We start from the raw sequence: 25,360 nt of genomic DNA, 5'->3' as shown, positions 1-25,360 counted from the left end.
CATAAAAGGTAGCTACTTTTTTGCATGGACCTCAAGCATATTGTAGTATAGAGGTGGAATTTAAGGAAAGGTATTAAGCAGGCTGTGTTGTAGCCTATGAACAAGTAATATATTGTATCATTTATCTTGAATGTATCATAGATAAGCTGCTATATAGCGATTGCCACTTCAGATAGCTGTGAAATTAGGTGATTAACTAGTTGTTACTTAACCTTCTAATTTCTGTATAAGTCTAATTACATGAAACAGAAGTTGGTGTTTTGAGTTTTTACTTTGCTTTTCTGTTTGGAGTGTCATTGCAACTACTGTATTGTAAATGATGGAAAATAATTGCATATGTTAAAAAAATATGAAACTTTATAAAGTAAAAAAAATAAAATTAAAAAAAAATATTAGAAAGCACAGAATGTTCATACAGAGAGGGGCACATGGGTGGCTCAGTCGGTTGAGCGTCCGACATCGGCTCAAGTCATGATCTTGCAGTTCATGAATTCAAGCCCTGCATTGGGCTCTGTACTAACAGCTCACCCTGGGACCTGCTTCAGATTCTGTGTCTCCTCATCTCTCTGCCCCTCCTCTGCTCGCACTCTGTCTCTCTCTCTCAAAAATAAATAAAAATTAGAACAATTATATTTTAAAAAGAATATTTATACAGAGAAATTAAAATCAACCATAATAAAAAACCCTTGAAATCAAAACTATTAGCACTGTGATGACTTATTTCATTTATACCTATGTTGGCACTCTCACATAAATTGGGATCCTAATTATGTATAGTTTTATATCCCAATTTCATTACTTACAAACACATAGGGACATTTTCAATATAGGTTCTTAAAAGACACAAAACCAGAAGTGCCTGGGTGGCTCAGTCGGTTAAGTATCTGACTTCGGCTCAGGTCATGATCTCACAGTCTGTGGGTTTGAGCCCCGTGTTGGGCTCTGTGCTGACAGCTTGGAGCCTGGAGCCTGCTTCGGATTCTGTGTCTCTCCCTCTCTCTGCCCCTCCCTTGCTCACACTCTGTCTCTCTCTCAAAATAAAGACATAAAAAAAATTAAAAGACACAAACCCATTATGTCAGACGCTGTGTATAAAACTCATAGGTTACGGCAATGTCACGGTATGCCTAAGAGTAGTATTACGTATTTGAATAGAAGTCATTCACGGAACACTGATAGGAGGAAAACCCATTTCACTCTTCCTAAAGTGCATATAATAGTAAACTCTCTTTAGCTTCGAGAGAATCTAGAGAAGATACTTCTGTATCCCTGGCAAAGAAACACTAGATAATATTTTTCTTTTTCATTTTCTCACATGTCCCCTGATAAGGGTGAAAGCTTTGAAAATTCACTGCCGGAAAAGTGGAGTCTTGCTTGAGAAAGCACTCAGCAGCTGAGGGAAATCCTCCATGAAGAAGTGGTATGGAAGGAAGAGCCCTGTGCTTTAAATGGAAGGAAGCGAGATTCATATGTCAAGACTGCCATTATAGCCCCAGGATCAAAGAGCACCCATTTCCCTGTGTATCAGCAGAAACACCACCACCCACCTCAAAGGATCAAAGGGCTGCACAGATTAAATAAGACTCTGCATGTGAAAGTGCTTTGTCAACGGTAAAGGACACTGCAGGGCAATAATCACTAAGTTGTGCTGTTGTGACTGGTAACAGTAGTGTATTCTCACTGCTTAGCTGGCTTGAACCACTCACTGACAGGGCAGCGTCCGGCAGTGCAAAGGTGTGGACTCCAGAGCCACATCACACTTCTCAGTGTGGCAGAGTTATTTACCTTCCCAGTTTCTTCATCTGTAAAATGGGATAATGGTAATATGCGTACCTCATATGACTCTTGAGATGATTAACATAGGTTAACTTACTCATCGTTGTTTACAATGGTGTCTGGCACATAATAAACTCTATATAAAGGGGGATTTAAAGAGTCAACAATGGGGCAGCCTGGGTCGCTCGGTCAGTTAAGTGTCTGACTCCTGGTTTCTGCTCAAGTCATGATCTCATAGTTCATGAGTTTGAGCCCCACAGCGGACTCTGTGCTGATAATGCAGAGCCTGTTTGGGATTCTTTCTCTCCCTCTCTCTCTGCTGCTCCCCTGCTCTCTCTCTGTCAAAAAGAAAACGTAAAATAAAAAAGACAGTGATCTACGAGCAAATAAATCAGCCCAAACAGGTAGGCACGTTGTTAAAGTTTTCCACAAAAATATTATTAGTCAGGAAGTGGGCCCAGCAGCCTCTGTAAGTTTCCCTAAAAAGCTAAGCAGCCTCCCCACCCAAGCCCCACTTGTCCCCTCCTACCTTCTCGGCATCCTGCTCAAAAAGCCGCAGCTGAAAGCACTGGTCCAACTTGAGCTTGCGCACATGCCACATCTGGTGCAGGTGCTGCCGGGTGGAGTGCAGCTTGTCCAGGAGGCTGGTGATCTTGGGCACCAGGCTCTGGAAGTCAGCGCTGCCTGGGATGCAGTTGCGCCCTGAGAAGCCGTCACTGCAGCGGATACACTGCAGCAGCCGCTGCCCCTCCCGGTCCAGTTCCTCCACAGGGGCCTTCAGCACCTTCTTCTTGAGCTGCGTGTGCTCGTCAATGAGCCGCCGTGAGCCTTCCACATCCACGGGGAACTCCTTCCGGGCCAGCATCTCCTGTAGGTCCTCAAGGCGTGAGAGCAGGTGCACCGCGCTGTTGAAGAACTCCTCCAGCGAGAGCCGCAGCTCGATCCACTCTTCGTGGTTGTAGTCCAGGGAGCCATCAAACTCCTCGGTCAGCTGGGAGGGGTCCACCAGCTTCGTGAGGCCCTCCACGGACACCATGCTTGTCTGGGAGGGGTAGACACAGAGGGGGACTCAGTGATGTGGGGTGGGCAGGGAAGCCCTAGGCAGAAGACAGAAAGTCAAGGGGAAAGGCTGACATAAATCCATGTGTTAATGACCACAGCCTGCCTCAGAAAGGGTGAGTGGGACAGCATGCAGCCCAGGGCTCAGGGACAGCAAATCGGGCTGGGTGGGCAGCTTCAACAGACTGGCTGACAGCCAGGACAATCTCCTGAGCCTCTTATTCCTTTCAAGACTTACTGGTAAGGCCACAGTAGCCGACGAATTCTGAAATATCAGCCTTGCCATCCTTCATATTGTAGGATAGGTGGAGATGCAGAAGTGAAAAATGTGTGGGTAGCAGAAGAGAAGGGAAAGGGGCTGCTCAGAGAAAGGTCTGGCTCACCTCAAAGATGAATTTGGAGCTGCCAAAGTTGGTCTTCTGTTTTTGCCAGAAGTTGTCGGGTTTGATGATGAGGGCCACATGGATCTCAGCTGGAAAGGCTTCCTGCAGGGTCTTGAGGAGGGGCTTGATGAGGTCCCACTTGGAGCCCCGCATGTCGATGATGACGGTGAAGCCACGTTTGCACACGTCCTCACTGTGGGGAGGGCAGAGGTCAGGCACGGTCACTTTGGGTGGCTGAGACTTCGGGGAACACAGTAAACAAGCATCCAGAAACCTGATCCCTTTTCACCTGGACCACTCCTCCAGCCTCACACCCCGTCTCCTGGCTGCCTTCTAGCCCAGCTCAAAACACCCTGCCTCAGAAAACCTGTCTAGATCAACCCCATCTGACCAAGGGCATTCCAGCGTCTCCCAGCACTTAGCAGGTAACTCGGCTCTCCCTACAGTCAGTTGTACTAGGGATGTTTACTGTTCAAGCGTTCACAGTTGTATTTAATTTTCTTTTAATTTTGGTCTCCTTTTCTTGCTCCTAGCATAAATCATGCTTTTCCCATTTGTTTTCAAGTTCTTCAAAAACAAGGACCCTATTGCCTTTAAACATGACATAAAAAGCTTTTGGTATGAGTTCTGACCTTCCCTGTGCCCACCTCAATGCAGACACTCGTATGCTTTACCACTGAACCCAAGGGGGCCAAAAAATCTTTTTCCATAATGGGCTCTAGGCTGATTCAACCAATTGATTAGCAATGGTACACAGAACATTGATAACATAAATTTGCCACCAATGCATTCAAGATGTATTACTTGTAGGGGCACCTGGGGGGCTCAGTCAGCTGGCGTCCGACTCTTGATTTCAGCTCAGGTCATGATATCACAGTTGTAAGACTGAGCCCCACATAGAGCTCTGAGCTGACAGTGTGGAGCCTGCCTGGGATTTTCTCTCTCTCTCTCTCTCTCTCTCTCTCTCTCAAAATAAATAAATAAAATAAACATTAAAAAATAAAATGTATTACTTGTAATTCAAAATGTATATGGCTTTTAAAAAATCAAGTTGCTGCATCATGCTGCTGACTCTTAGATGGCCGAGAGTGGGGCTGGTTGGCATGCAGTCCAGTTGTCTCTTGCCCTTCCATTACACAAGTCAGGATGTAAAAAGGCAGGTTTCAGGAAGTTAAGAGAGGGGAAACTACTCTTGAAATCAAGGCCAAATGAAGTGACAATGACCATCTTGAACACCAAAAAGTAATCAGGCTAAGTGAATCAAGATGTTGCTATATAACTTACTAAGTAGCAAAATTTATTTAAGCACTTGGACTTTAACTATAACTCCTAAAAAAATCAAAGAAAAAAAATGGAAGTCAAAATAGTCCAAACATGTCGGTTTGGAAGCAATTCTATGTTTTGGTAGTTAGGGGTCTTTCCTTTCATCCTTCTTGGTTTGTTTAATGTACATATCCATTTCACAACTCAAAATAAATTTTGGTTAATTCACACTGAAAATTTTTTTAATGTTTATTAATGTTTATTTATTTTTGAGACAGAGTACAAGCAGGGGAGAGGCAGAGAGAGAGACACAGAATCCAAAGCCGGCTCCAGGCTCTGAGCTAGCTGTCAGCACAGAGCCTGACGTGGGGCTCGAACCCATGAACTGCAAGATCATGACCTGAGCCGAAGTTGGACACTTAACTGACTGAGCCACCTAGGCCCCCCAATTCACATTTTATATACATACTGGTGTAGTATTGCTTTAAGGTCTTTTGTTTAATTTCCTATTACCTAGATGGCACTTGCTTAAACCACTGTGCCTGTTGTGTGACCCACAGAGGAGTAATACCGCCTATCAGTCACTTACAGCTACTAGAGGTAAGGCCATAATTGGAGGATTTAGGCCACAAAAGGAATCAAAGCCCCCTCTCCGGCTTCATTCTTAAATCTCAACCAGTGTTGAGAATGTCACAGACTGGTGGAGAGACCTCAGCTCCTGTGACCTTGTGACTGTCTCAAGCACAAGGCAGCTCACTCAGGCCTCCCCAGTTAGACAGGAAACTCCCCAGGCAAGGAGACTCTTTCCATTTCTTGTTGTTGATACAAATGACTAGACTCAACGAGAGAGGAAGCCTGAGTATTTTGTTCCTCCCCAAATCCTGTATCACAAAGGAAAGGACTTGCCTCCTCTTCTTTGATGCTTACTGAGTCGACAAGTCGCCAGAGTCTTCCCTGAATCATTTTCTCTGCCCTGTCATCCGAAAGCAATGTGACTTTTCTCAATTTATGGGATTTCTTTCCCATTAGAAGAGAAACACCTGCTAATTATAGAAAAGTTAAAATATTCAAAGACCTATATAAGAGAAGCTAATGGTAAGAAGTTATAATACTCTGGTCTATTTCCTTCCAGTCTGTTTTGTGAATGTAGTTTTCTTACTGTATCGTGTTCTACTTTTTACTGCAACATAGAGGTTTTTTCTCGTATCTAAAATGTCTTCAGAACCATGACATTTAATGATACATAGGCTCTCTTATACTATACCATAATTTAATTTTATTAAATTGAATATTTTTATCTCTCTCTTTTTTAATTTTTTTTAAGTGTATTTATTTATTTTGAGAGAGAGAGGGAGAGTGCATACACACAAGTGGCGGAGGAGCAGAGCGAGAGGGAAAGAAAGAGAAAAATCCCGAGCAGGTCCCATACTCTCAGCACACAGAGTGTACTATCAGAGCTTGTGGGACACAAACTCACAGAACCATGAGATCATGACCTGAGCCAAAATCAAGAGTTGGATGCTTAACCGACAGAGCCACCCAGGTGCTCCTGGCCACTGAACTTTCTTTTTTTTTTTTTCTTTTTTTTTTTAACTTATTTTTAAGAGATGAGGAGACAGCACGAGCAGGGACCAGTCAGAGAGAGAGAGAGACACAGAATCCGAAGCAGGCTCCAGGCTCTGGGCTAGCTGTCAGCACAGAGCCCAATGTGGGGCTCGAACCCACGAACCGTTAGATCATGACCTGAGCCTAAGCCAGACGCTTAACTGACTGAGCCACCCAGGTGCCCCTGTACCTTCTAAATCTTTGCCCATTTTCTAGGAAGAATATTGCATTACATTTAAATTTCCATTTCTTTGATTACCAGCTACAGCTTATTGTTCCATAAGTATTTCTCTGTGATTTATCTGAAGAGTTCTTTTATTTATTTTTCTACTGGAGTTGATTGGCTTCTCTCACTGTTCTTAGCTTCATTTGGCTTGACTTACACTTGTTACATGCCCACTATGTCAGGCACTGCAAAGTGACCGTGGGTCCTGCCTTTCCTTCGAGATACCCAGCTTCCTTGTCTCCCTGCTCCTCAGGCTCCCCTGCTGTAACTGCAATTATGCTTCCATCCCTAACAACAGATAGTGACTCTCCCAGTATGTAAATGTGGTGATCGGCAGCAGCCTACACACTATTAACTAATAATCCCTGACAACTAAAAGTAGAAATCAGGCACCAATATTTTCTAGGAAATTCTCCCTAGCTCAGGAGATGGGGACAGATGCCCAGGGGCTGAGTGCTGAGAGCTAATCTAATTGGCATCTTTCTGTGAAAACAGCCTTATGTCCTAACATGCTCTGTATGTTTGGTTTCAATTAAGGAGCATAGTTGGGGGAGGGAAGAGAACTTTTAACCAATGCTTATTCTATGCCAGAGCCTGTGCTTGGGCACTTGACACCCATTATTTCGTTTTATCCTCATAGTAACTTATAAACTTGGTATGGTTATCTCCATGTAAGAAATATTGAAACTGAGGCAAGGAATTTGCCTGAAGTCACATGGCTATGAAGAGGCCGAATAGCGTCAAAACCAGGACGTTAAAGCCCACACTCGGGTCACTATAACATACTATGCCCTACCATATTGCCACTACATGTGGTGTTTCTGTTGGGGGTGGGGTTAAGAGTTCATGATGGGGAATTAGATTAGGATGATCACAGGCGATGAGGACAATTAGGACAAGGACTCCAAGTGTATGCCCTTCCATTCTGTGGTCTGTGCAAAATCACAAAATCACAGAAACAAGAAAGCATGGCATATTGAAAGGTTCCAGCAATTCACTTTGATTTTGGCACATGAGTACGAGTCAGAGAGTGATGAAGGGGTGCTGCTCTGAGTGCTTTAAAGAACCTCCTTCTGTGCTCTGACCCTCCTCTTGCATGTCATCTTCCCCAGGGAAGAAGGCAACTTGCCACATGGAGTCTGTGTCGGCACCGCCCACCTTCTAGACTAAGTTCCTACCACCTAAAACCCTGAAATTCTCTGCCCAAAGGACCCTGAGCCTACTTCCTGGGCCCGTATGTACTTCTTTCCTAGGTTCAGTCCCCCAAGGACAAGAAATACTAGCAGTATAAGGAAAAATGTGGCTAGAACATGGCTATGTGAGCTGAGGTGTCCACATGCATGTAAGAAGACAGAGCTGGGCAGTGGGCAGAGAAAGGAAGCAGACCATGGGCTAGGGGTCAGTCTCCCTGCATTGCCAAGTTCTAGCATGGAACCCAGAACAGTCCAACAAATATAAATGTTAAGTTGGCCCCATAAGTCACTATGAAGATGCATTTGTCAAAGTAGAGGGTAGATGCTTTAACAGTTCATTAGCTTGCTATATTAATTTTCAATATTTACACATAGGGTATTTGGGTTTCCATTTGTTCTCTTGCCCTGGGCATCACAATGTTAGAAGCAGGCCTTCCAGAAGAGGGAGGAGTGGAAGCAGCCTCAAATCAGGATGCACCTGATACCATAGCAGGAGTGCTAGATTCATCCTAAGGGCAATGAAGAACCACTGAAGGGTGTCATGTAGGGAAGGAACACGATCAAGTGATTCAGAAGGATTGCCCTGAAGCTGTGCAGAAGGAGAGTAAATCAGGGTCAACCAGAGGGAGTGGCAAGGGCAGAAGCAGAGAAACCTCTTCCTTTGGATCTTTGCTAAAATGCCTCCTAAATTAAGTCTCCTGTGGGCCGCCCGATTCAAAGCTATGGCTCTCACCTAGCACTCCCTAACTCCCTGCCCTTATTGTCCTCCTTAGCACTTATTACCATCTGGATTAGATATTTTACTTATTTAATTATTGTCCCACTTCCTTCACTGGAAAGTGACCTCAGTGAAGGCAAGGAGTTTATATTAATTCCACTGCTGAATCCCCAATGCCTAATACAGCACCTGGTGTTTGTTAAGACTCAATACACTGAGGTGGCCCTTAAGGAAATGGAATCTAGAACCAGCCTTCCTTGGTCTGAATCCTGGCTCCATCATTCATTCACTTATTGAGGCACTTTAGACAAGTTACTTTTAACCTCTATGCCTCAGCCCCTTTACTGCAAAACATGAATGAACATGAATACTAATAGCTACTACAGGGCAACTTAAAGGTCATGTTCGTTAATGTGCATAAAGTGCCCACAATTCTGTGGACACATAATCTGCACTATGTAAGTCTTAGCTGCTAGAGGAGATGCGGTGGGTATCCCACGAGGGACCCTTTATTGACCACTGTGCCCAGCTTCCAGCTCTAAAAGTGTTGTAGCTATCAGCTTACACCTGAGACCATCTCTGGAGACTTTCCTTCCACTGATAGATGACACTTCTCCAAGAGACACGTAGGCAGTGACAATCTCACACCAGGTGTGTGTGTGTGTGGTGGTGTGTGTTATGACAAAGGTGCCAAAGCTCATATCCTCTACCACAAGGTGGAGCAACTGTAAGTGTGACTTATGTTGCAATGCTTTCTCATTCTCCAAGTCAGTCTCTGACTAGACTTTATCTGACTCCACATCCTTGTTCAGTCCCTCCTCTTCCCTATTCTGCTTCTCCAACTCCCTTAAAAGTTTTCTTGAAGAGAATGCCCTTAATAAATCATTTATACCTGAATCGCCATCTCAACAAACACAGCCTAGGGGCGCCTGGGTGGCTCAGCCAGGTAAGCATCCAGCTTCGGCTCAGGTCATCATCTCCTAGTTCATGGGTTCGAGCCTCGTGTCAGGCTCTGTGCTGACAGACAGCTAGCTCAGAGCCTGGAGCCTGGTTCAAATTCTGTGTCTTCCTCTCTCTCTGACCCTCCCCTGCTTGCACTGTCTCTCTCTGTCTCTCAAAAATAAAAAGCATTAAAAAAAATTTTAAGCCTACAACATACATCCACAAATTTCCTACATACATAAAATTCTGAAGGCAATTTGATATATGGTCTGGAAATTAAAAGAAATGCAGGTTGCAAATTTTGACTCAGGTATCATACAGTGAATGGCACAGAGTAGGCACTCAATATTTGCTGAATGAATATATTGATGGGTTATGGTAGTAGACAGATGTGCACAGAAGTGAGTGACCACCCAATGAAAATGAATAAGATGAAAAGAAACTTCTTGAGTTAAAGATAGAGTTTATGGGAATATCAATGTTTAAGAGATGGGAGAAGAAAGTAGATGAGCCTGAGGGGGAAAATGCAGAGTTTAGAGAAAACCAAGGGAGGAGTGAAGTCAAAGAAATCAGAGAAGAGCGGATTTCAAGGAGAAATGGCAGTGTCAAATGCTGCAAAGAGGTAAGGCATTAACTGAGGTCAAACTTTTGCATTTAGCAACTAAGAGGCAATGGTTCCAATGGTCAGGGCAATTTCAGGGGGGGTCTTAGCACAGAGATTGTGTGGAGCAGGGAAGCTGTCTTCCTATTTGATCTCTGAGACGATTATAGGAAATGTCAAAGTCATCCGAAGTTGCTTTTGGTGCACTCCCATCCCTGGCCCTGTCTTCCCAATGCTGGAAACAGCCAGGGTCTACACACTGCTCTTTGGCGGCCTGAGTCCTCCTAGCTGGCTCCCAGCCTGCCTCTTCCGCAAGCCTACCTGCCCCAGACCTCTTCTCTCAGTTTGCTTGATGGAGAGTAATTTGAGTAAGCCAATTTGCCCTGTAATGTAACAAGCAGCCTTCCTTTTTCCCTATAGGTTATTTACCTTTTAAATGCTATTTATTAGTCCAAGTTAAATGACCAGTGGCACAGTTACCACCATCTTGTATGTGGGGAGGATGGGAGTGTAGAAAGGTGAAGCTTGGAGAAATGGCCCTTTAAATCCACTCAAGAGAGGCAAGGAGCGCGAGTGACCCTGCCCGTCTCCCACACCCCCTCCTTTAGACAGAGATCACAGCCATGCTCACTCCCCACTGCCCATTGGTTTCCCATCTGCGGCCTGAGACCTGGACCCCCTGGGCCAGCTTCTTGCCCTCTGTGATAAATTACAGTCTCTTCAAACTGTGTGGTAAACTGTTTCATGGACTCTCAGAACCTTCAGGCCCAGGACATAAATGTATACTTTATGATTGATCGGATATTTCTTGTACTCAGTTCTAGACCATTTACTCTTTTGTTCATTACATGTCACTGGAGCTGTTTTCACTCGGGAGAGCTTGTGCCATCTCAAAAAAGCATTTGCACTGCTTTATGCCAACGCTTCTCAAACGTTAGTGCCTTTCATTACCACCTAGGACACTTGTTTAAAGATGCTGATTTGGGAAACCCCTTTCAGATACTGTGAGGAAAATCATTCTGGGATGAGACCCAGGAGGCTCTCCAGGTGGTCCAGGGACAATACCTGGACTCTGCAAGATGTGGCTTATGGGAGTTTTCACGTTGTCTAAATCAGATTAGGATAGGCATTCATAAACAGGTTGCACACAGCTACACTGTCAGAGCAATGTTTGCAAGGTGAACCAATAGCTATGCTCTACAGGAGCCTGTCAAAAATGGTAGCAGGTTTCTCTCTGTATCCTCATGTTCTCTCAAATGGAACATTTTTTGGAAGCACAGGCTTGCGAGGATTTCTGTGCTTACAGTGCACTTTTCTGTTTCTGAGCTCCTCCTCTCTTGGCCTAGAGAGGCTTTTCCTGAAAGGCCCGGTGGCTGCCTTCCCCAACACAGCAATTCTGTGCTCAACAGACACCCACTGAAGACCTGCCTTCCTGGGCTTCCTCTCTACTTCTAAATTGCTGGTAAATCACGATGAACCCTAACCTGGTAGGCTCATCTAAAATATCTGGGCAGGTCCTGGGTTATCTCTGGCTCCTCTGGACCCTGCCCACAAATGATGCCCCCAGAGTTGTCTCTTGACCCATTAGGCTGTGAATGATGTAAGGGCTTTCCCAGGTCTGACTGGTACAGGGGTAGAGGGTCACAGTGGTGGGCAGTGAAGAACCAATGAATAGACATGTTTCCACTGACTATTTTTTATTCCTGGTGGCCCACAATGCCAAACAGAAATCACAATTTAGCAGCACACTATTAAGCCCAGTCCTCCAAAATGGTTTTATTAGGCAAGGCTGTTGCTATTGCTTGTAAAGCATTCAAGTGTCTTTGGAGGAGGCTTAAACTCTCCATTCTTTAAACCACTTCCAGCCCATTCACACACTCACATGATCTGTCTGCTTGTTGGCCTTTGGATTTGCCTCCTCTATCTTAGCTGCTACTATCATCCCAGCCCTGTTTCATAAATCTGAAGACTCAATGCCTTTAGCCTGGGGGGGAAAGGGGAAGGGATTAGATACCAGCACCTCAAGTTAAGGGTTGCTTTGGGACCTGAACAGCAGGGGAAAATGCCTGTCAGGTCAGGGCTTCACTCTGGGTTACAGGTTTGGCTTCAGAGAGTCAAGTGCCACCTCCTCTCAATCACTGCTCCCTCAACTCTTCCCTAGGTCCCTGGTCAAGGGAAACCCAAACCATCCCTCTGGATTCCACGCTATCTGTGCCTCTCTAAACTCATTTATTAGTTTCAATCTTCCATTAGACTTTGGCCTCTCCTACTTCTGTGCCTTTGTGCTTGTCCACACCAACACCGTCTTTGCCTAGAAAACTCCTACTCACATTTCAAAGCTCAACTCACATGCCTCCTTCTCCAAGAAGTCTTCCCATACTGATACATTTCCTTCCATCCCACTCCATCCTCACTGGAATAAAGGTTCTTCCCATACTCTGCCATGACCTTGTCCTTACTCTGCACGGCAGCTGTCGTATGTGAGGTAACTATGCCAGGCCCTGACTGATCAATTTCTTTATCCCTCACAGAGATTTATTTGGCTTCAAAATGAGAGCCTAGTTATGAAGGTCTTCATAAATAATATTACATCATGTAAATATGTCATATTATTCATTAATTCATTAATTTATCCATCCAACAAATATATACTCAGCCCTTACTTTGTGGCTGGCCTAGTGCTAGACACTAGCAGTATATATGTGGACAAGACAGAAACATAAAGGTTACATTCTATGGAAAGAAAGGGACACAAGATAGTAGCTAGATAAACAGAATCAATGAAAACTGTGGTAAGTCTTAAGAACTCATAGGGTGGTCAGGACAGGCCACCATGAGGAGCTAACATTTAAGTAGAGAACAAAACTATAAGAAGAAGTTAGTTAAGGAAATACTGTAGAAAGAATAATGCAGGTAGCAGCAATAGCCTGTGCAAAGGCCCCGAGGTAGGAAAGAGCCTGTGTTGCTGGCTGCTCTTCCATTACAGGGAGGAAGCAGAGATAGCAAACTTCAGTAAAGATACAGGAGACCAGCAGCCAGATCTAGGCTGGAGCTCTAAATCTTGAAGAGCTCAAAAATCAAGCTGGGGAGAGACATAAAATGGAGTAAAACTAATGAAATGGAGCGGTTGTCTTTGATAAAAATGGGACATACACACATTAATGATAAAAGTGAATTCTATTGAGCATATGAGAACCTATGTATGCTAAGCATTTTATTCCTCACATGAAACTCACAAGTAGCCACTCTACAGCTAAGGAAACTGAGGCTCAAAGAGGTTGAGTAACTTGCTTAAAGTCACCAGGAAGAGTCAAAATCAGTATTTGAATCTGTTCTGTTCGATTCCAGTATCTGTCCTGCTACAGAGAGACAAAGACAGCTTGAGCTGGAAGCAATGTTAATGCTTACTGTTGCTAATCCTTCATTTTAGAGTTGAGGGCAGCAAGTTCCTGAGCAAGAAAGTGATTTCCTCAGGGACCCACAGGTGGGTAGACGATTTGGCCATGTAGGCCACACACCCAGCTGTCAATCTTGCTGCTTCAGGTCTTCTATTAAGCCATGAGAACTCTGGAAATGAGAAGAAAAGTTCTCCCTGACGTCAGATAATCTGGTTTGGAGGTTCAGGGTAACGCCTCTTTACCAGGAGTGAGGGCCATCCCACTGATGGTTCCCACTGTGCTCTGGCAGCAGAGGGACGGCCTGACGCCACTTGCCCCAGCTCTTGTGCTGCCTGCCACCTGAGATTTATCCCACATCCATGAATGTCCAGCAGTTTCTCACCTGAAACAGCTCCTGAAAGAAATGCAACATTGAATCATCCCAGTGGCAGGTGGAGGAGAGAGATCTATAATGAAAACGCCCCAGCAGACCACATGAGGGGCAACAAGGCATTCTGCTTTGTGCGTACTGCTGTGGGCTGTTCAGTTGGTGCAAACTTTGGGGTATCAGGGTGTAGGGAGTGTCAGCAGTGTAGGAGGTCAGAATCCTAGTGCTGAGCCCAGGAAGGTCCAGTGTTTGGCCTGTGATGAAATCATTTTCAAATCAGACCTACTCATCAAGTTGTCTAGGGAAGGCAAGAAACCACACACTGTGGTAGAGAGCTAGACTGGTCTCTGAGCAGTGGATGGCAAAGAGGAGGGACAGGTGAGGGACTTCCTGTTTAATGAGGACAATAAGGACCCTGCCACACCCAGCTCTGGCTCTGCAGGTACAAGCCGATCAGCAGCGCGGGGTGGTTAGGAAGGATGACTGAAGAAGTCTTACTCATGCTGCATGGACCGCCTTTAATACCTGGAAACAGGTCTCCATGAGCAGATAGAAACCGGCAAAGGGAAGAAAGGAAAGGAGCCCCAATGAGTCACCAGCTGTGCCCTTTTCCCTAGAACTGAGCTGTACCCCTCAAATCATTTCATGAGCTGACTTCTCCATTCAGAATTCAAGCAAAAGAAAGGTCTCTGGAGGTTTGAGAAGGAAAAGATCCCCCTGACCCATCTGTGTTGGAGTTCACATGCCATTCTTAGGCCTTGGAGAGTCTCTGGCTGTAGGATCTCGATTTCATTTCAATTTTTCATCCATCCTTCTGATCTGGGTTAACCCTTTTCTACTCCTCGTCTATTCTCATAGCAGCCCTCTGCAGACCACCCCAAACCACACCACACCCATTTTCTTAAACAGAAATTAGCAGGTGTTAAAGTAAAGTGTTAAAGACACATTAGCACCTGCTTTAAGCTTTCTAATTGGTGTAATCAGAGGCAGTAAAAAGAAAGAGGAGATAGTGCCTTACTGAGGAAAGTCACTCTCTAGGGAACACTGTGTGGTGGATGAGCGTTTGCTGACATAGACAGTTCTCAAACTCCACAACGTGGAGGGCTCCTGGATGGCTGGGTGGCTGAAAGGCAAGAGAGAGGAGGTCTGAGAGGTGGCAGGACTCCCTGGCCTGTTGTGGGCCTTTCCTGGCTGCCTCACAGGTGACTGTCCACCATCAGCTGGCTTTCTGTCACAGTGTAAGTTTCAGCTACCATCAAGGTCTCCTCAGAATCCATGTCAACCCATCCAGACGTTTTTGCTTTGTCTCTTGTTTTTTGTTTGTACGCTTTATTGGAAGACACTGTCTACTTTCCCAGGTCATGATTATTCCACAGAATTTGTGTCTTTTCTACCCATTGAATAACACATATTTTGCCTCTGAGCCTCTGATACGTGATGCCAGGACTGGGGGACAAAGTTCAAAGTAATGCTTTCTTCTAAACCAAAGCCTCAATTCCTCTCCTGTAAAGTGAGGAGACTCTAATTGGTCAGAAGTGGGACTTAGTGTTTAAAAGTTCCCTGGAGTGGTGCCTGGGTGGCTCAGTCAGCTAAGTGTCCGACTTTGGCTCAGGTCATGATCTCGCAGTTCATGGATTTAAACTCCACATCGGGTTCTGTGCCGGCAGCTCAGAGCCTAGAGCCTGTTTCAGATTCTGTGTCTCCCTCTCTCTTTCTGCCCCTCCCCAACTCGTGCTCTATCTCTCTCTGTCTCAAAAATAAACAAAAAAAAAATTTTAATAAAAAATAAAAAAAATAAAATTTCCCTAGAGATTCAAAGGTACATCCATGGCTAAGTCACTACTATGGTAAAGACTCTGCAGATTTCCTTGCCAGTTTCCAGGTCTAGGAGCTCCCCCTTGTCAGTTCCCCAGGCTCAACTTTCCCAGAAACAAACTCAACTCCTGCCCAACTCAGAGTCCCAGGGAAGCCTCATAATGGAGAACAAAAGATGAAGGTTGCCATTTTCCAAGTCTTTAAAGTCTGTTCCCTAATTCCACTTGAATGAAGCTGTTTAAACAAACAAACAAAAAACACTGATTGCAAATGTGCTGAAAGCAAGGATGTAGCTGATTCTCTTTCCTCCCCTCCCCACCTACTACCGCTCCCCAAGCCCCCACCCTGGACACAGTAAAATATTAAATAGCACAGACTCAGGCTCCAAGATTACCCAGGTGTGGCCATACAATGATAGGTCTAGTGGCCTAAAAAACACAGCAGGACTTCGCATCTGCATTATTGACTTGCCCTAGATGTTGCCTTTAAACAAAAACACTTTCTAAAAAGTCAAATCTGCTCAGAGAGTCAAAAGAGCATGCCACAGGCTGAAGGGAGCTCCTGAAGAGAGTTCTCAAAATGGCATGGGTGACAGCAGAACCAAGGTGAGAGTATGCAGACTTCCAAAGGATGGCTACCTCAGAGGGACAGCGAGGTCCATTCATCAAAGAAGAGGCCTTACTTTCTACATCAGACTGGCTTGGGGGAAGGGCACCTGGAAGAAGCTACTCTTTGCTGGGGGAAGAAGAGCTCAGAGGCTCTTAGGAAAGGACCAGAACCATTGCTTGTAGAAGTCTGGGACTGGCTGGCAGAGAGGGATGATGTCAGAGGTGCACATTCAGGGAGGCTGGGATAGAAACTGACATGGCTATTTCTCAACAGCAGCCTCCTGTCCCATTTCTCACGGTGCCCACAGAGCAGTTCATCCCTTCCTTCTGGAGCATTCAGAACATGAGGCAGAAGCAAAACAGAAACCAAAGCAAGCAGAGGAAAAGAAATAATGGAGTGGAAACGGAAACCACAACCTCTCCACATAGCCCTCCCCTTTCCCCTGTCCTCTCCACAGGCTCCAGGGCCTTCCCTATTGCCCCATCTTTCTCCCATAGTCAGGCCGGGTGAAAAACAGTACCTTTTAATGTTAAAAAATGTCATTAGAATCACTGATCAAAAATCTGTGCAAACCAAAGATGGAGCCCTGTCGCTGTCTAACCGCAGTGCCCTCAGTCACTCCAACAAAGACACAGGGAACTTTTCAAAAACAGAGAGAAAGAGAAGAGAGGGGGCCCAAGAGAGGCTGCAAAGGTGGGACCAGTGCCGCCCACCTGCCACTACCAAGGCCGCCCGCCTGCCTGCCCTGCTCACCCAGATCCCTGTTGCCCTCACCACTCCTCCTCCTCGAAAGGGATCCTCCACTCTCCAGCGGGGCTCCGGGTTCCTGGCAGAGCAGGTGGAATCCTCATTAATAAACCACACGTTTCCTCCAGGAAGCAGCCTTTGGTCAAATCGCGCCTGTGCACACCTCTACTCCTCCCTTTCCTCCCTCTCAAGTAATGGTACTCTCCTGTATGCCTAGTGCTATTTGCCTACAGCACATGCAGACACATGCCCAAACACACCCACCACACAGACACCCTCGGCTACCCCGCACACAGTTACCGCTGCATGCCCAGCACGTTTTACCATCACGTTTTACCCTGCCATGGGGCAGGAGGCCTTCATCCTGCAGCCAGCCTTCCTTCCCTTAGACACCCAGATGGAGTTACCCTGCCCAAGGGCACTGATAAGGCCCCCGTGATGTATACAGAAGAAAAACCCCATGATGGCTTAGGCATGAGTGGGAGCCTGAAAGCAGCAAGGGAGGTCACAGAGGGCCAGAAAGAAGAAACCTGAGGGGTGGGGGGGCATCTCTGGAACTTGACACTAAATAGACAGGGCTCCAACGGGGCTTCGTTCCCACCTGCAGCTAACTCAGAGCTTCAGAAAGCTCACATGTGAGTGGGAAGTCCTGTTTATGACACAGGGGAGGTCCTGACCTTCAGTGCATGCCGCTCTGGGGGCCACCTGCTTGTCCCACAGGCTCTGTCCATGTCAGGGGGCAGTGCAGGTTTTCAGCAACTGGTCCCAGCAACACCGCTGGGCAGCTGGGCAGCCCTGGGCATGTCTGCACACTCTCTGGACAGCATTTTACCCTTTTAAAGTGAAGCGATTTGCCTGGCTGATCTCTACAGCCCCTCCTGCCTCAAGCTCCAGGATTCAAATCCACCTACTTCTTTTAAAAATCCAGGTCAAATTTTATGTCCAATAAATTTTCTCTGGCTAAAAGGGATACAAAAGTGCTGATGCATTGGGGCACATGTACCCCAATGTTCATAGCAGCCCTTTCAACAATAGCCAGATTAGGGAAAGTGCCTAAATGTCCTTCACCCAATGAATGGATCAAGAAGATATGGTTTATATATACAATGGAATACTACTTGGCAATGAGAAAGAATGAAATCCTGCCATTTGTAGCAATGTGGATGGAACTGGAGGGTATTATGCTAAGTTCAATAAGTCAGCCAGAGAAAGACACACTGATACCATATGTTTTCACTCATATGTGGATATTGAGAAACTTAACAGAAGACCATGGGTGAAGGGAAAGGGGAAAATAGTTACAAACAGAGAGGGAGAGAGGCAAACCATAAGAGTCTCAAATACAGAGAACAAACTGAGGGTTGATGGGGGGTGGGGGAGAGGGGAAAGTGGGTGATAGGCATGGAGGAAGGCACTTGTTGGGATGAGCACTGGGTGTTGTATAGAAGCCAATTTAACAATAAATTATATTAAACAATAAATAAAAATAAAAAATAATTTTTTAAAGTTTTGAAAGTAATCAAACTAAAAGAGATCACTGTGTGAAAATTAAGTATGTTTAAAAGTTTAAATTTTACTTCAATTGAATGTTTCCAAATAGAAAAAAATAAAAGGTCTTGAAAAACGAAAAAACAGTGTTTTTTTCCTCTGGTGAAGTCCATTTAGCTGGTATGCCTATTTAACCATTGCCTAGAAAACATTCAATTTTGTCTTCTCCAGTAGATCCTAGAAACTCAAACAGACTATGAGTCGGTTGTCCCAAGGGTAAGAATTAGACCATAAGTTCAGGGGCAACCTGAAAAAGCCAGAGGATTATTGGACCATTCCCTCAGAGTTGGTGCATATATAAGAACTACATTCTGTAGTACATGCACAGAATGAAATCTCAACCAATTGGCAGGTGTCCTGGTGGAACATCCCACCATGGTCAAGGCTGGTAAAGGGTAAGAGTGATTCTTGCCTCCTTCCAAGTCCCAAACCAGGGAGTTTCCTTTCAGGAAATAGGTTTGAGGGGTGCCTAGTGGTTCAGTCGGTTAAGCATCCGACTTCAGCTCGGGTCATGATCTCACGGTTCGTGGGTTTGAGCCCCACATCAGACACCGTGCTGACAGCTAGCACAGAGCCTGGAACCTGTCTTCAGATTCTGTGTCTCCCTCTCTCTCTGACCCTCCACTGTTCATGCTGTCTCTCTCTCTAAAATAAATAAAAACAGTAAAAAAAAATTAAAGAAAAGAAATGGGTTTGAGGTCTGAGTTTCTTGCAGAGGAAAATAGCTTCCTATTGGGAGGTAAGTGCAAATTACCTTCCTGGGCAGAGAACCAGGGGAGAGGGGCAAGTCACTGTACTAGATTGAAACCCGGCCTCAGGTACCAGCCCAAGAGGAGTTTCTGTACAAGACTGGGCCCGTGAATTACTAGGGATGACAACAGACGAACTTCCAGCTGAAGACGGCACAGAAGAGTCTAGGAGACAAGAGGGAGAAAAACATTGGTTTGGGGGTTTTTGAGTAGCTCTCAACACAAAGGCTGGTCCTTGCGTGACCTCGAGTGAAACAGAGTGGGGAGGGGGAGGCTCTGAGAGGAAAGAAAAGAAAGAGCAGGGCCATCAGGACACACACGTGGATATGTCAGTAAATTATCCAGAAAAGCATTTGTCCTAGCTGAGTCACCACAGCTCTGACAAAGTGCTCCTGTCTGGGTTCCGGGAGAAGTGGGGCTGGCTGTCACACTTTTGCTCAATTTGGAAACAGGAATACTCCTCCTCTGTGATACAGAGTCCACTCCCAGTTCCCTCACATGCTCCTCCGTGCTTCAGCTTCTGGCAAAGGGCTCTGCCTTCTCTCTGCCACAGAGCCAGGCCACCCACACTCTGCGGGTGCTGCCTGTGGGTTCAGTCCTTTACACAGGAAAGACGACATCCTGGAGACCTGGGTCTGGCCTCACTGACTCCATGTCTGGAAGACAGAACCTGGCACTGGCCCCAAGGGTTCTGGGCACAAGACACTGCCCTTTCCCCTTGGGGAGCTCCCAGTCTAATGGAATTCTGCCAACTTGTGAGGCGCTGTTTACAAACTCACTAAACAAGACTCACCATCTCTGCCCTCAAGAGGTTCACTATTCATCAAGGAGAAAGGACTGTGGACAGTCAGAACTTACAGAAGAGACAGGGACTATTACAACTTTATGATTAGTTTTCTAGATTCAAAAGTCTTTTTCAAACACTGTTCAATTTTTTTGTTCTGTTTAAGTGATTGATGCTGAACTTTTAAGAATTTCTTAAGTGTTTTATTTAAAGGAATCCAAGAAGAGAAGAGATGCAGTGGAACAGGCAAGGGGGAGACATCTTCTTTTAGGAAAAGCTACCATGGCAAACTGGTACAGAAATTTTTTGCAACTAGAGAGTATATTCACCAGTATTTTCAGGAACAAAAAGCCCTAGGTTGTGGTGTTTTTCTTGTTCTCATCTTCTATGTTCAGAGAAAGAAAACTGTCAAAAAGGCAAGGCTTGAAAAGACAAATGAAGACTTTTATCTTTAATGTTTGTGGCTGATGAAAATAGCAAGGGAGACAGTAGAAGTTCCAAGAGATAAGTATGCTTGGGGCATTGTGACTTCAGTCTACCTTAGACTGAAGACAAACCAATAGGAAGGATTTTTTTTAATTTGAAAAAATTATAAAAAGAAAACTTTATAAAAGAAAGAATTAGTCTAGATATACCACATTATTTATGCATTCCCCCCAAAATACCACCATAAAATTCCCAGTTTCAATGGCAATTATTATACACCCAAGTTAAATATTTCTACAAACATAATGTTATTGAATATGCACTAACATTCTCTGAGAAAGATTATTAAACCCAATTTGGAGTTGGAAAGAAGTTATTACTTAGTGCTTAATGTTCAGTATTTCAATAAAGTTTTAAAACATAAAGCCTTGAAAACCCAAGGTTTAATGAGGAGAGAGCAGAACACTATCATTTAGAGCCTCTAATAAAACCTGTGTCTTTGGGTAGCTGAGCAGAGGAGCTCCACCACTTGAGGGCAGCATGCCTAACTTGTCAGCATGTATATACTAAAGACAATCTCTCTACAAAATTAGTTTTATAACATACAATGTCATATATGCCTATAAATGTACACAACACCAAACACCAGTAAAGGGCACATGATAAGACCTAATCAATGGTAGGTTAAGCAAGAAATACAAAACATGTCAAAAATAATCAGGGGTGCCTGGGTGGCTCAGTCTGTTGAGCCTCTGACTTCGGCTCAGGTCATGATCTCATGTTTGTGGGTTCGAGCCCCGTGTCGGGCTCTGTGCTGATAAGCTCAGGGCCTGGAACTTGCTTCCAATTCTGTGTCTCCCTCTCTCTGCCCCTCCCCCTCTCGTGCTCTGTCTATCAAAAATAAATAAAACATTAAAAAATTATTTTTAAATAATAATAATAATCATATCATAGAGAAGAGAAAAACAGCCTCAAATCTACAATCCATTAACTGATTCTTCCCCCTTCCCCTAGGCTAATACCTTCTTCCTCAGTGCTAGGCTGTCTGTCCAGCATCTATATTCAGGAAACTCCCTTATTTCCAACATTGACAAATAAAGCAGAACTAAATTTAAATCATCCTGATTCTCTAGCATAAATTCCAGAAATACCTGTAGTGGGACTTATTTCACCTGACATGTTAAAATGTACCTAATCAAGGCAGTACCAGAAATGTCAGCTTCCCAATCAGCCTACTGTTGGTGAGCCATAACCTCAGCAGCCTAAAGCAGAAAATGCAGGGCTACACCTAAGCTTTGGAGGCTCATTCACCATTGCTGCCCAGAGACAAACTCCAAGGAGACCTAACGTGGAAGGCAGATAAGGACCTCAGTTCAGACGAGCACAGAGGAGGTTAATAACCACTTTAAGCCAAGCCAAGAACTGACTGCACAACCAGCCAAGAAGCTGAAACACATCCAAAGGCAAAACTAAAAATTCACTGTGGGCAAAAAGCAATTAAGTCCTTCTAGATTTCATATCAGATCCAAACTTTAATGTATGGTCCCCATTAAAAGGACTATTAGTTCAGGAAAATAAAAAGACCTGACAGACCCCCAAAGGACAGGCCCTGTGACTGACTCTTTTACTCTTTTCAAATCCAGGATCAGGCTTAGGTGTGTAACACACCGCAGTACATTCAGGTTTCTTGATGACGGTGAAAACAATGTTGCACAGTGGGGCCTGGTTATTGATGAGCAAATAAACAAATCTGGAGAAATGTCAAGACTCAGAAACCTAAGGCAAGGCATATTAAAAATAGAAATTGGGAAATTTGGAAAGCAATTTGGCAATGTGAATCACCAGCCTTAAAAAATGTCTATGATTGCCATAAATCTATCCCAAAGAAACTATCTAAAAAGTAGATAACAGTTTATACACAAAGGTGTTTATTAGGAGTTTACATATAGTAATGAAATTTTGAAAATGATAGAGTCCAGTAAAATATGGTTCATTCCGGGACACACTACTAGACATAAAAAAGTCTTGAATGTTATGAAACTATTCTTCTAGTATAATGTCAAGTGGAATAAAACAAGATGCAAAATCAAATAAGCAATATAATTCAATTCTGTTTTTTAAAAGCTCTAAATAAAAAAAGACAGGAAGAAAATATGTCACTATATTAATTGTCCATATCTCTATATGATAGAGTGCATGATTAAAGTACTTCCTTTAATTCTATATATTTTTCTGCACTTATTTTCTATAATAAAAAAATATTTTTCTAACTAATCAAAGAGGTTAAGGCTTTATCACACTACTAAGCATAGCTATTAACTCATTCAGTGTTTCTTCTAAGCTTGCTAGACGGTTGTGACCTCACTGCTATTAGTTCTAATCCTGACCTTAACCATCTCCCTAATCCTGACTTTGATAAAGCAGTCAGGTTCAGTGAAGGACAGGTGACAAAACAAGGTCTCTATTTTTTTTTTTTAGTATTTTTAAGTTTATTTTGAGAGAGAGAGAGAGAGCGAGAGAGAGAGAGAGAGCGAGAGAGAGCGAGAGAGCGAGCGAGCATGTGCATGAGCACAAACAGGAGAAGAAGAGAGAGAAAGGGGGAGAGAATCCCAAGCAGGTTCCACACTGTCAGTGCAGAGTTCAACATGGGGCTCGAACCCACAAACTGTGAGATCATGACCTGACCCAAAATAAAGAGTCAGCAGCTTAATGGACAGAACCACCCAGGTGCCCCCAAGGTCCCTACTTTCAAGAAAAAAAAGGCAAAGACCTGCCATTTGCTGTCAGCCCCTTCTGAGAACCAAGTCCTGGGCTAGGTTCCATCTATGTGTTCTTGTATAACCCTCACCACCACTGTGTTTGGTAATCCGTTTATGCCTGTTTTAAAAGGTGAGGAAATTTGCCAACAAGCAGACTTATTTCTCCTAGAGCAGAAGTTTCTGGATTCATTCTTCTTGGGCTGGAACCCCCTGCCTCATTTCCAGGATCAGTACTTTTCCTTGAGCCCACTCGTCTTTCTCTACTAGTCCACTATTGTTAGCTCCACTCTCACCAAGTTCAAGTTCCTTCCAAAGGTCACACTGAAGACACATACAAGACAAACAACGCTCCTCTCTCCCTCAGGAATGCTTTGTCCATTGCTGGGTCCTTGATTTATCACCTAAAGACATTCACCGGTTCCTGGAATAACCAGGCCTACTTCCCATAGTTACTTCATGACCACATGGTTTCTGCCTCTGATCATCCAGATTATTGTTCTCCAGGGAATCACAAATGCATGCCTCTACATTTGAAGTATTACCACTAGCTCTTCCACCACCACACAGATGCTTTTCACAGGGTTTCCACAAACCCCTTCTGGCTCCTATGCCCCATCAGGGCCATGCCAGCCAGCCCTGCCAAATCCAGCAATGGCAAGGTCAAGGAAGTGAACCAGCTTCAAAATGTGTATCAGCAGAAGGCTAATGCCAGAAATGTGACTCTGCCACCAGAGCAGTGCAGAAGACAGGTGGCCAAGTGAAAGAAAAGACTCAGACCCAAGAAAACTGAATAGGACTACCGTCCCTAGAGTATAATAGAGACCAGGCTTTACACGCAGGGTCCCTGCTACTGATAGTTTTTTACTTATCTCTTTAAATAGTGCCCATGGTCTTAAGTGCTTCTGCTTTTTCATTACATCTCTTGGTGTTAGGTGGTCACTAAAGCATAGTTGACTATCATCCATGGATGAGCATAAATAAGCAGCATTTACACATCTATAACTGAAGAAAAGCACCTGGGGGAGAAATTCTGAGGCATTCCTCACAACCACCACCATTGTCCGGCACATCCACAGTCATTAAGGCTGCCTTACCCAGTAGAAACCCAGGCATGAGGCAATCGCCATCTGCATTCCACACCTGCAGCAACCTTCACACTTATAATCCAAAGAGAACCTTAGAGAAAGCAGGTTTGATGCACAGATCATTCCTGCCACCATCATTACACCTGTCTGCTCCCTCATCTCCCTACCACCTTCTTCCATTGTCCTGTTCCAACCCAACCTTTAGCCCATTCTACTCTCCCCATATGTGTCCCCGGTACTCCATCGTCATGGCTTCCTTTACTCTGACTCCTCGTCCCTTCAGTGGAAAAAAGTTCAAGCTCTGGTGCTAATGCATCTGGCTTCATGTTACACTGGTTGTGTGTCCATAGACAAGTTACCTAACCTCTCAGAGCCACAGTCTCCTCGTATGTAAGAGAGGAAATAACCATACCTACCTCGAAGTGCTGTAAGAATTCAGTTATGCATGTAAAGTACTTATAACAGCACAATAATGTAGGCTGAAGATAATAATAGTGGCTAGCATTTATTTATTACATAACTGATCAATTTCAGGGGTAGAATACATTATCTTCTCCCCACTTAAAATAACATCTGAAAATTCATCCATGTTGTTGAATACCACAGTAGTTTAAAAAGCTAGTCAAAGAAAACTACATATGGTATGATACCATTTGTATAAAACTCAAAAACAAGAAAAACTAGGGGCACCTAGGTGGTTTAGTCAGATAAGTGTACAACTTTGGCTCATGTGATGATCTCACGGTTTGTGGGATCAAGCCCCCATCAAGCTATGTGCCAATAGCTCAGAGCCTGGAGCGTGCTTTGGATTCTGTGTCTCACTCTCTCTCTCTGCCCTTCCCTTGCTCATACTCTGTCTCTCTCTCTCAAAAATTAATAAAGGTAAAAATAAATTTAAAAAAACAAGCAAAACTAAGCAATATATTATTTATGAAAACATGTGGTAAACTATACCAAAAAAGCAAGATGATAAACACAAAACTCAGAATAGTGGTTGTTTCTGGGGGAGGTAAGGGGATCCACAAATAGCTTCAATTATAATGTAATAATATGAAATTATTAATTATTAATATTAATAATATTAATATTAATAATATATTAAATATATTAATAATATAAATTATTATTATCCTGCTTTAGGAGACAGACTAAGAAGTACTGAGTTCCTGGGTGCTACAGAGAGACTGCTAGATAATTCTTCACAACATACTTGTGGAATGGGCATTCTTTTCCTAAGTTAAATATCAGAACATCAGACTCAGAAATACTGAATAATATGCCCCAGGTCTCATCCTATGCCAAATATC

General features: G+C 44.2%; 1 protein-coding gene and 1 long non-coding RNA gene across 2 annotated transcripts in view; one reads left to right on the top strand and one right to left on the bottom strand.

Moving 5' to 3' along the window:
* LOC115291822 overlaps positions 1–1,927 on the top strand; it is a 5,261-nt gene extending 3,334 nt beyond the window's left edge. Inside the window, exon 2 of the long non-coding RNA XR_003908686.1 lies at positions 1,331–1,927. This is a non-coding gene — a long non-coding RNA (uncharacterized LOC115291822). The remainder of the gene's footprint in view (positions 1–1,330) is intronic.
* Positions 1–25,360, bottom strand: part of KALRN (kalirin RhoGEF kinase) — a 609,954-nt gene that overhangs the window by 380,189 nt on the left and 204,405 nt on the right. The window contains exons 4-5 of the mRNA XM_029938721.1: positions 3,219–3,411; positions 2,306–2,818 (exon numbers count right to left, since the gene is read on the bottom strand). Of these exons, the coding sequence (XP_029794581.1) occupies positions 2,306–2,818; positions 3,219–3,411 (706 nt within the window). The remainder of the gene's footprint in view (positions 1–2,305; positions 2,819–3,218; positions 3,412–25,360) is intronic.

This window comes from Suricata suricatta, chromosome 5 (assembly GCF_006229205.1).
Source record: "Suricata suricatta isolate VVHF042 chromosome 5, meerkat_22Aug2017_6uvM2_HiC, whole genome shotgun sequence".
Taxonomy (NCBI): Eukaryota; Metazoa; Chordata; class Mammalia; order Carnivora; family Herpestidae; genus Suricata; species Suricata suricatta.
This window is presented reverse-complemented; position numbering and strand designations above follow the sequence as displayed.